The sequence below is a fragment of the Artemia sp. Qi Xiang Cuo genome, chromosome 14, assembly GCF_049724085.1.
Source record: "Artemia sp. Qi Xiang Cuo chromosome 14, ASM4972408v1, whole genome shotgun sequence".
Taxonomy (NCBI): domain Eukaryota; kingdom Metazoa; phylum Arthropoda; class Branchiopoda; order Anostraca; family Artemiidae; genus Artemia; species Artemia sp. Qi Xiang Cuo.
The window spans coordinates 25,322,370-25,334,769 of NC_142807.1; the positions used below are offsets into that span (position 1 = coordinate 25,322,370).

General features: G+C 36.7%; 1 protein-coding gene across 3 annotated transcripts in view; it reads left to right on the top strand.

Moving 5' to 3' along the window:
- The window catches only part of LOC148944303 (2',5'-phosphodiesterase 12), a 104,263-nt gene that overhangs the window by 16,591 nt on the left and 75,272 nt on the right, over positions 1 to 12,400 (top strand). For all 3 annotated transcript variants that reach the window (XM_089100772.1, XM_089100771.1, XM_089100773.1), the window contains exon 3: positions 3,578 to 3,886. In XM_089100772.1, the coding sequence (XP_088956898.1) occupies positions 3,578 to 3,886 (309 nt within the window). The remainder of the gene's footprint in view (positions 1 to 3,577; positions 3,887 to 12,400) is intronic.

Here is a 12,400-nt window from a genome sequence, read left to right on the forward strand (position 1 = left end):
TTCAAATATGTTCACTAGCTGTTCATCAACCCATGGGTTTCTCGGCATATTTTGGCCTCTGTCTGAGTGTCTTCAGCGGACAGGTTGTATCATGTGCAGTGGTTATGATGCTACTAAATAGTGCAAAAGCTTCACATGGGTCTTCCTGGTTCGAGACAGATTCAAAAGATGTTGCACTCATTTCTTCTTTAAACATCCGAATGTTTTCAGGCTTAATCTCTCGAACAATTGTCTTTTCTTTTTCTGGCGTGACACTTGAAAATCTAGACTAAATACTACTTGGAAATGATCAGACGCCGAACTCACTACAATATTAGAAAACGCATTTCCGATATACTTTGAAGAGACAGACACATTGTCAATTAGGGTAGAAGAGTGATCTGTGATCCTAGTACGTATTGTTAAAGTGGGGATATGATCATAAAAAACCATACAATTCAAAAAACCTAAGTTAAAACCACGTGTAGATAAAAGATAAAAATTAAAATCATCCATGTTTAAAAGCTCTTGCTCTGACCTCTAAACCAACATTAGAAGACTTTGGAAGCCTTCTGTGAAATCCTCATATGACACATTTGGAAGCTTATAAAGTACTGATAGGATAATTTTCCTCGTGCAAATCATCATACAAATCTCAATTTCAATAGAAAATGTTTGTATCTTACCTTCTCTCCAGATATTAAAATCCTCCCTTGGCTTCCATTTAAGTGAATCACTTACTATCAAACCGAGTTCGCCGCCGTTCACTGAAGCTCCACTCCTCGCGGTAAGCTGATAGCACGGAAAACTAAAAGACGAGAGAGGACTATCCTAGCTCAAAAAAGTTTCACAAAGAGCCATAACATGGAGATTCCGACATTTCAAAATAAAATTGAATATCTTCGATTTTTCGACATTGATATGAGCATTTTGCATTATTCTAAAATACGAGGAATCACGATATTTACTAAACTGCAAAGGTCTATAACTCACTTTAGACTCTTCATTCGCCAAATCCGAAAGTAAAGAACTATCAATAACAAACGGGCAGCTTTCGGACCGGCTCAACCTCGATGTGGTACCGATTGCTACATCACACATATTTATATCTAGTCAACAGTTTCATAGCTCTCATTGTGAAAAAAATAATAATAATAAAAAAAGAAAAAAAGGCGCAGCTGAGCTCTAGGAACAGATTAATAATTGTAAAAATAATAAATGAAAACAGAACAAAAAACTGATAGACAATAAACCAAAATAACAAAATAAGCAAAACCAACTAAAACTAAACCACCAATGACCGAATCCTGCGAGAACTGGTGCTTGTTAGGAGTTTTGTGAGAATTAGCCCACGATCAGACCAGCCATTTCTCACTTTAAAACTATCCCTTGCCGTGTTCAAAATATCACGACGGCGTTTCGTTAGGATCTCTGACACGAAAATGTCTGACTTAGCAAGTGTAGTTTTGCTCTTGATAACTTTCCTAATCAATTTACTGTTTCTGAATATCACAAACACCTATCCGATATCTCTTTGGCATTGTGCAGTGGAGTTATTTAAACGGTAACGGTAAATACTCTGAATGTCATTTTGCGAAAAACCATTTCCTGCGTTATGATATTCGCTGTTGTTACTTTCAAGTCTTCAACCGGTAGCTGCTTCACACTGTTGAAAACTAGGCTATCTAGGAGCCTTTCCTGTTCAAAATCGTCGATTCTACTTTCCATCTGTGCCACGGCATTTTCAAATCCCTGAATTTCTCCTTCAAACTTTTGTAGGACTGTAATAAGCTTCGAAACTTTGGTGTAAGCTCATGGGACACTGAGGTATAGATATAACTAATTACCGTCTCGCACGATTGTTTTAAGGAATCCCCACTTTTCTGTTGTTTATCCCCACACTTCTCTAAAACTTTCTCAGGAATTTTTCTCATCATTGATTTTTGTGTTCTTGCTAGCTCATCTTCGCTAGCTAAAATTCTCTCCAACAGCTGAGATGACGAGCTCGCTGGGTCGCTGATTTTGAGTACAGCGTATGATTTGCTTCCTTTGTAGATTTTGGGAGAGTTTTTAGCTTCTTCAAACACAAACTTTTCTCCTTTTCCCGTTTTTGCGAAGCTTCCTTTATATTATATATCTCCGTAGCAGAAAACAACGAAGTTTTCTCGGCCTTTGCTATCTTTAGCGATCTGCAGGACTCTGACTGGCCATAACGGGAATCTTTGGAAATGAGCTAGGGCTAAATCGAACTGTTTAAAGGGTATCTTGAAGATAAAAAAAAAAAAAAATCAAAAAATCACTTATCTTTTACTGAACAGGCTCACAGATGGCATTGGCAATCACCTCCGTGGCGCATGGCCCGACGGACCGTGGAGACCTACAAACGTTTATTCCATCGTAATCCGGCATCCATAGCAACGGTTATAATATTATACAATTATCCAAAGCAAATTGTTCACAGAGCTATACAGTATTATACACAATCTCACTTGCTGCGCAATCAAATAAATATCCAAACTATAATCCCCTGTGAAAACTGGCTAAACAATGTGAACTGGTTTAGATCTTTATAGGTCAAACACTGACCCATAAAGATCTAACACATAATCAAAGTGTATTCGTACAGAAATTCGTTCATAAAATACATAATTTAGAAATTTTTGGGGGGCTGAGAACCTCATTGTTGAGGGTGTATATTTGAAAAAAAATATCAGGTAATGATTGTCTGTAAAAATAAAATAAGTCCTGCTTCGGTTTGAAAACGTGTTATGGCCTTGTTTGATATAAGAATAAGCTAAGATTTGACTTAGTGCAGAAAGTCTAATTTGTGGTTACTCCTCTCCCGCGGCTAACTTTGCAGCAGAATATAGATACGTAACATCATGTCTTAAGCAAAAACTGCAATCGTTTTCACTCTGTATTGTTGGAAGTATTATTTGTGCCCATGGTAGCCCTTCCAACACCTCCCTGTCAACTTCTTAGAATAACGATTGTCACACTACACCTTCTTTGAAGCTGGATTACTCAGAGATTTTTCCCGTGGCCACTAAAGCAGCCCATCCCACCCGCTATCAATTTTTTAGCATCTATTAAAGATGGAGCAGGCAGAAATTTTTAATGTGTGTTATTAAAGCCATAAAGTGACCCGTGACTCTCGGAAAATCCCGCCCGTACTATGTCCAGTTTTTTAGCGGAAAAGTAATAAAATTGATAAAAGATTTATCATCCAGGGATTTTCAATGCCTTTAATTGGAGAAGCAAAGTAGACCAGTAGTCGTCACCCCTCCTATAATTAACTTTCTAGTGGAAATATGGGCCTATAGCCCCTCTAACATCCCTTTCCGTCGCCCACCCTGCCAATTTTTTTCTTTTGAAAGATGGATATGCAGTATCTTTTTTTTTAACCTGAATCATCATTGGCATTGCTTATGATTTTGGAACTAAATAAAATCGTTAGCTTGTCCCCTCCCCCCCCCCTTTACCAGCTTTTAAGAAGAAAGCTAGGTATGTTGTACCTTGTTAAAACCTGAGTCATACAAGCGTTTCGTCATGCAATTGACAACAAGTATTTTAGCATAATTACGTTTTTATGCTTCAGACAGCAAAAGATCGATGCATTTGAACGTCAGTGGACAGACAGAGGAAAAAAATGTCCAAAGCCCATGAAAATAACACCACCCGATGAAACAAATGAAAGTCAATGGTGTTTTATTGGTGAAGATTCCTCATACTTGCCAACAACAGAAGATGTCGATCATTGGCTACTAGTAGAATGCATACCAAAGAATAAGGCCACAGAAGGCCAGCCTTTTAGGACAGTTTCACCTGTTGTAGTTTCAGCTGGACCAGGGAAATGTCCATTTGAAGATAGGCATCAATTCACAAAAGAAAGGGTTTCGAATATTGGGTAAGTAATTTTGAGTTTTAGAAAACTAATAGCACTCTTTCGCTTGGCCAATATAAGGTTCTGCTTCTCTGTATTCTGAATTGTGGCAAATATCATACTTGTAATAATGGAGCCATATTCCCCAGTACTCTTGTGTTTTTTTTTTAGATTTTGCTATAAGAGTACATAGATCTGACTTAAGACTGGAGGGCTTAGGTCATTTTTCGTAATACAATGAAAAAGGCTATGAAAAAAGGAACTGATAATAAATCCCGTCTCAGCAAAATGCTACGATTTTATGGCACAACACAACAATTCAGCCCAAGAAGGTTAAAATACATCCAGTGAAAATTCTGATGAAGTTAATTAGTTTAACACCATGAAAATTTGTTATCTATTTTGATTGTTTTAATGATGGGAGCATATTTCCTAGTGCTTTTGAGGGAGTCTGAGGCTTTGCTGTAAGTGTACCTAGATTTGATTTAGGACTAGAAAGCTTAAATCATTTGTTTAATTTATGAGTAGGTGATTATGAGAAAAAAATCTTATGATAGATTATGCCTCAGCGAAATGGTACCATTTTGTGGCGCAACGCTTCAGCCCAAAGAAGTTTAAAATACATGCAGTGACAATTCTCGTAAAGCTAATAGGTTTAGAATCATAAAAATTGATAAGTATTTCTTTCACGGAGTCATAATAACACATGACGGTGCAATTCTCCCTAAAGATATGTACAGTCCGTACAAAAAAGACTGTTTAGACAGTTATTTTGATTCTTTATTTGACAAAGTTGATTCATTTGAAGCTTGAATAAAGTCTATTATATGATGCAGAGCTGCGCACCAACTATTAGGGGGAGGATCTTACTTTGGGTTGAATAGGGGGGGGGGGGTACCTGAAGTCTCAGAAAGTGTATCTTTTGGCATAAGTCTCTAACTTTTAGTTAAGTAATCTTTTGATAAATATGGATAGAGGGGAGTATTTAACACCTAGACTACCTTCATTCTGGAGAATAGTTTTGTACTAATCTCGCAACATTGGTTTGTAAGAAAAAAGCTCTCCTTTATTGGAGAACATTTAATTTTACCATTAAATATTCCATTCGTACGCGATGTGCCTACTTGTGAAGAAGGAGACGAATACCCTTGAACAAGATTTATCAAAAGAGCCTCTCTTGAAAAATATGAAATTGGTAACCCTAAAACTAATTTTTTATATATCAGGCCCCCCTCCCCCAGAAATATTTCAAGGGGTGTACCAGATATGCTTAGCAATTTCTACGTATTGGTGAAAAAAAATATATTTGAACATTAACAAAGAGTTGTTGGGGTGTAGTCTTCCTGGTATTTAAGTCCTGGTTTTCCTCGAATCACTGTCTGCGATGGCTAAACAGCGTTATTGCTATACAACTTGTTTTACTAAACAGCGGCTCCTTTACTCTAAAGTACAACTTCTTGATTACAGTTTATGTGTTATCGTAAATATGTGAAATCTGGTTTAAGTGGACATTCACCGGCGAATGTCCAAAATTTCTTTTTCTCTGCTTTGATTCAATTAGATTTGCGTGTCAGCTATTTCAGTCTTATGCAAGCTATGATGGTAAAAATTAAAGTTAGGTTAGGTTAGATTATGTTAGTTTAGGTTAGGTTTAATTTGGTTATAAATATTAGAAATGGGTTAAAAACCTAACCTAGCCCAAACCTAATCTAATCTAACCTGACCTGTCATCGTCAAACCTTGCATTAAAACTGAAAAAGTTGACTGGCAACGATAACCAAATCCAAGGAGAAAAAAGGTATTTTGGACATTCGCGGTACCATATCAATAAAATATAATTTTTTAGCTCATTTTAAATATGTGAAACTCATTAATTTTGAATATGGTTTGAAAATTTGCTGAATTTAAGCAAAGAAAGGTTAAACACCCTCCCCCCCCCCGTGGCAAAAAAAAATATTCGAAAATAATACAATAGAGTTGAATGTCTGAGAGCCCTTTACCTATAACCTACAAAAATACGAAATTTTACACCTATGCTGATAAAGATGTTCCTGGATACAATCTTTTTGTTTTGCTATTTTTCTTGGGCCGATCGTATTAAACCATTGGTTACACTTTACCGGAAACGGATTCTTTTGAATTTAAAGTTCCAGTACCCCTTATCTGTTACAAAAGGGATTAAGCTATAGTAAATTGCTGATTCCTGCCATTCTGTCAAAAAAAAAAACAGTATTTTTTGGCCCAAATAAGGCCTAAAATATCATCGACTAATAATTAAGATAGGGCAAATTAGCTTTGAATCGTTGAAAGGATATTTAAACTGCCTCTCAGTCTCAGAAGGTATATTGACGATGGCACATTTATATCTAAACCCATATGTAGTCTATACAAAATTAATTGTTATTAAACAGGTTCTTTGTTAAATAAAACTGACGGCTTTGAAACATTCCATAGCTGCGTGTTTGCTTCTAGGGTGGAGATTAGTTGATTTTCTTATGAAAGGGGGGGGGTGAGCACATAAGACTTCTAACGGTGGTTTTTGGCCCATATTTGAACGTTCAGCGAGTAGCATATGTAAGGATTTCAGATAAATGTGAAGAGGAATTTACCTCTAACCTCCCTTATTTTGAGATAATATGTCGGTGCAACCCGTGTGTTGAGGGAGTAACAGCTCCCCTCACATTGTGGGAACGAAAAATATTTGCGGGAAACATTAATTTTTAAGTGTCAAAGCAATGTGATAGTAAGTTGAATTTAGCAAAAAGAGTGGATTCTGACTCCTTTTTATTTAGGAATAATCTGTTTTATTTTTAAAATCAAATATATCTATACGAATCCATTTTTTAAGCACTGTTATAGAAAGGTTAAGCTTTACTGTAAAGAGCAGAGATTTGAGAGAAGGTCAGATTCCTTATACTTACTTTAAACAACATCAATAAAGTTTTTTTTTTAGGAAAGTACAGAGCTGCATTAAAACTTGGAACCCACGAAAACTATGCTTTATGTAAGACAGGCCGTCGATCTATTAACTGTCTTTACGATAAAGTTTAGAAGCTATAATGCAGGCAAGGTGGGCTGTCGAATACTTTATTCCCCGCTATGTAACAATAGATGATATAGAGCACTAATCCCTTTGTTATGCAAGGATGTGGAGGAAACAGGGGGGGGGGGGGTGGGACCTCTGTCAGGTTGCCACATCAAAGAATCTTTAAAATTTTGTTTTTGCCAAAAATTAAGCTATATAGATTACAATTTCTATTTTGACTATGCTTTAGATAATTCTCATGAAAAAAGTTGTATTTCATTTTATGTAATAAATTTGTAATTCATTTTATATAGTAAAATTGTAAAAAAATTTATTTATATAATAAAAGTATGCTGTAAGATTGTGGATCTCGTACGAGAGTTTAGGTGCTATTTAGCTAGTTTTGATACAAAAAAGGAATTAGTCAGATTTGGAGTTTAAACTTCATGACTTTCATGAGTCACTACCAAGTACATGCCTCTTAACAAACTTTGCTGAAACAGAATTGAAAAGTGACTGCATAGCTATCGAGCTAGTATAAAGGTTCGTTTCACAACTTCTTTTGATAAACCAAACAAATTAAATTTAGTTGGTTTGCCTTTTGAAATCTGATTCACCAGCACCCCAAAGAAAGAATAAAATAGTTGAATCCATTTTTAAACTGTTTAATAAAATCACGCGGTCAAGGCCGTATCGAGGGGGGTTAGAGGGTTTGACCCCCTCCCCGAGTATGTTTGTCTGACTCGTGAAAACGTAACAAAAATGAATACAAACAATTTTTAATGCGTTTTTTAAAGTTTATTTTAATACCCCCCCCCCCTGAAAAAAAAATCCCGGATATGGTCTATTCATTCTAAAGTTAAACTCGTTCGGCTTTTTTCTTCTTTCTTTTTTCCAACTTACAGTTTCACCTTGAGTCGACTGCTCTCAGCTCACTCTCTTGTGTTGAATGTGTGTAGGTATTAGGCACAATGTAGTAGCCTAATCGAGTAAGTATTACCTTTAAAATAAGCTTGCAAATAAAGCAAAAGATATACAATTATGGTAGTATGGAATCTATGCCTGTCACATTAGAAAATTTAGCAAATACCACTGGTCGGAAGGAATAAAAAAAAAAACAATAAAAGCAAAAAAAACAAAAACAAACATATTTGCACTTTGTGTTGACAGAAAAGCCAGTTGGCGTCAGCCAAGAAACTGCCGAGTCTAATTAGGTGTTGCTTGGTCAGTTTTTCCCCAAAGCAAAGTCTAAGCAGTTGTAATGAAAATGATGTATAATTTATTAAAATTGGCGTTTAAGCTCACTTACTTTCTTACCTACTTATTTAATCCTCATGCTAGGGTGACGTTGATTTCGTTGTCAGCCGTCTCTGTGTGTGGCAGTTAGTAGTAAAGGCAGCTGGATCTGGCAGCGGAATTTTAGCCTGGTCTAGGAATTTCTCAAGACTGTTATTCCACCGGAACTTGGGCCTCCATCTTGGACGTTTAAGCTCACCTTAATTGTGAATTCTCAGGCTTTAACGTGGTTTTGTCGAGCAGTAATTTCGGTGAGACCTGTGCCATATCATTCCCAGGCCTTGCTGCGATAAAGTTTGTTTTTAGAGGTCTACATTGGGTAAGAAACTTCAATCATGTTCATTTCAGGATTCCATATTTCGCTTATTTTGACATCACAGTTGTCTGTTAAACTTTTGAGACCACAGCTCCATTTACGGAGAACCGATATTTTTTTCCTTCTACTTTGGTCCTTTTACCCAAAGGCTCCTGACTGTAAGTTTCAAAGTAATCAAAGACAGAAAGTTCTTCCTCACTATCAAACCTCACTGTGTATATAGTTTTTCCTCACTAGAATTGCTATACAGTAAATTAGTTTGACTCGTTGAATTTGCATAGCATCCATAGTCAGTCGGAGTCAATGGAGCTTTGTTTTAATCTATACATATAAGATTGGTTCTGTACACACCTGTAGCTGAGGAAAGTCAAAAGTTCATAATTACATATCCACCCAAAAATATTTATTGCTTCAAAAATACTGGTCTGTCAAGACTGGATGCCCTAAGTTATTATAGGCAGCGCAATAGTGCTGCCTAAGTAAAGAGTGGTGTGGGCACAATGTATTATTATTATTTTTTTTGTTTTAGACCAGGGCACTTCATATCGAAGGAGTTGTCGTAGAAACTTCGAAAAGTGCTCATTCGATTGGAAATTAAAAGGGCTAGTGCCCTTTTTAATTGTTGAAAGTGATTGGAGGGCAACTTAACCCCCCTCCCACGCCCGCCATTTCCCCAAACACATACAATCAAAATTTTGAGATAGCCATTTTGTTTGACGTAGTTGAAAGGTCTGGAAATTATGCATTTCAGGATGACAACCCCCTACAGCTCTCAGGGCAAGGGACGTAACTTATGCCCTGAAGGCATATAAGGCTTATATAGAAAGGGTGATCTTACAAACTTCGAAAGTGAGTTGATCGAAAGTGATTGGAGGGCAACTGACCCCCTACCACACCCACCATTTCGCAAACACATCCAATCAAAATTTTGAGATAGCTATTTTTTTCAACGTAAATGAAAGGTCCGGAAATAACGTCGTTGAGGATGACAACCCCCCCCCCCCCCGTCCCAGAGCCCTCGGGGAAAGGGTTGTAAGTTATGCCATGGGGAATATACGGTATTATAGGAAATGCAATAGCGCTGTCCAAGTAATGAACGATGTTGGCACAATGTATTATTATTTTTCTTTTTTTTGGTTTTAGACCAGGGCACTTCGTATCGAGGAGTTATCTGAGAAACTTCGAAAAGGATTCATTCGATTGGAAATTGAAAGGGCTAGTGTCATTTTAATAGTCGAAAGTGATTGGAGGGCAACTAACACCCTCCCATACCCATCACTTCCCCAAATACATCCAATCAAAATTTTGAGATAGCCATTTTGTTCGGCGTAGTTAAAAGGTCCGGAAATTATGTCTTTGAGGATGACAAACCCCACAGCCCTCAGGGTAAGGGTTGTAAGTTATGCCCTTGGGGTCCTTAAGGTTTATATAGCAAGGGTGATCGTATAAACTTCGGAAGGGGATCATTGGATTGCCAATCAGAAGTTTCACTGCCCTTTTTGAGATTCAGAGTAATGAGAGGTTGGAAAAAACCCAACACCTCGTGTTGACCCGAAATGCATCTGATAGAAATTTTGACATGACCATTTGTTGTCGTTGAAACTTTAAAAAGGGCTCATTCTATTGTAAATTGAAAGGGCCTTTTGTAATTGAAAGGGCCATTTGTTCAAAAATAGTTGAAAGATCATATAATAAGCCCTTTGGGGTGGACAAAATCCTCCAGAGTCTGGGGGTAAGTGTTGTAAGTTATGCCCCATGGGCATATAAGGTATTTATGGAAGGGGTGGTCGTGTGAACTTTAAAAGAGGTTCATTTAATATGAAATGTATAGTTCTAGTTCTCTTTTAAAAGTCAAACATGATGGAGAACAACTAGCCCCCTCCCTGACATCCATTTTTCCCTAAACACATTCAATTGAAATTGTGAGATAGCCATTTTGTTACCAATAGTCCAAAAATCATATAACAATGTATTTAGGGTGGACACAATCCCCCAGAGCCCGTGGGCAAGGGTTGTAAGTTATGCCCAGGGCAAATAAGGTTTTTATGGAACGGGTAGTTGTATAAACTTTGGTTTGGATGGAGCTCATTTGATTGGAAGTCGGAAGTTTTATTACCCTTTTTAAGAGTTAAAAGTTAATGAAGGGACGTCAGCCCCCCCCCAAGCTGATCATTCCTCAAAACATATCCGATTGAAATTTTAAGAGAGCTATTTTGTTCAATATTGTTAAAGGGTCCAGTATTGGGGATGTCAACCTACCCACATTCGTTCAATGGTTACGCATAGCATATGTTATTGAGAAAGGTATGCACGTTTGAACTTTACTTTCCAAGAAGACGAAGGGTATTCAGGTGAATCTTTAGAGAATGTGGATGGGATTGTTGAACTACATCAAAACACGTTATGTGTATACGGATTGTCAAAAGGGTACAACACAGGAATAACTGAGTATATTAATATGGAAAGTTAAAGAAATGATAAGAGAGATAGTCAAAAAGGCAATATTTGTATGCCATTAATACTACTGCAACTACCACCACTGCTACTACCACACCACTTCATTTATAATATTGAGGGGAAATTTGAACTAAATCACAAGACGCTATGTGCATACACATTGTCAAAATAGTGTATCTCAAGAATTGATTTGAGTATTGAATTCAAACTTTCAGAGAATACTTAAAGGCGAAGATCATCTCACCAAAAGGCAATATGTATTAACACACTACTGCTAATACTACTGTTACTGCTACATTTACTTTTACCACTACTGCTTCTATTGCAACTACTTGTAGAGCTAAGAGCATTGAAATGAAAATTTCAAGAAGTATTTAAGCATACAGATTATCAAAAGGATATATCAGCAATGTTATAACAATAGCTAATTATATTAAGTTGAAACTCTCAGGACTTGATGAGAGGGATGTTCAACTGACCAAAAGGCAATAGGTTAATACTACTGCTGCTAATAGTACTAGTGCTATTGAATACTACTACTAGTAATATCAATACTACTGCTGTGACTACTATTACAACTATGCCCAAGGGCATTTAGGTTAAACTTTGAAGAAATTTTGAGGGGGAAAGATGAACTGAATCAGAGCACGCCCTCTGTATGCAGGTTGTCAAAAGGGTGTAACATCAATATCTTAGGAACAGTTTGGTGTGTGAAGTTGAAACTAACAGGGCTTGTTGTGAGGGATGTTGAACTAACCAAAAGAAAATATTTGCATCATAATTCTGCTATTATTACTGTTATATTATACTCATACTACTACCACCGTTACTATTATTACTACCTCTATTACTGCTACTGCCGCTAAAGCCTAGGCTCCTACAATTAATTTTACTGCTACTACTACTTCTACTACTGCTATTAAAACTAAGGATATAAAGGCGATAAATTTGGGATATATAGAAACTGTATGGAACTAAATCAAAACACAATATGCCCCCACAGGTTGTCAAGCGGACGCATCAGAAATGCTTCAGGAATGGTTGATTGTATGTATAAAGCTTAAATTTTCACCGTCTATGCGCATACTGCTACTACTGCTGCTACAACTATTGCTACTGCGCAAGCTAATGGTATTAAGGTGAAGCTTTTAAGGAATATTTCGGCGGATGTCGAACTAAATAAAAAAAATATGTGAGCGTGTGGACTTTCAAAAAGGTGACAAAGCAATATCTGAAGAACAACTTATATTGTTAATTTAGACCTTTAAGGTTAAATTGAGGAGGATTTTGAACTAGCCAGAAGGAATTATATGTATGCTTTTAATACGACTACTACAGCTAATATAACTAATAACGCTAAAGGTATTAAGATAAACTTTTAGGGAACGTTTAGGAGTTTCAATTAAAGGAAAAACTGTACGCATGCAGGTTTTCAAAATGGCAT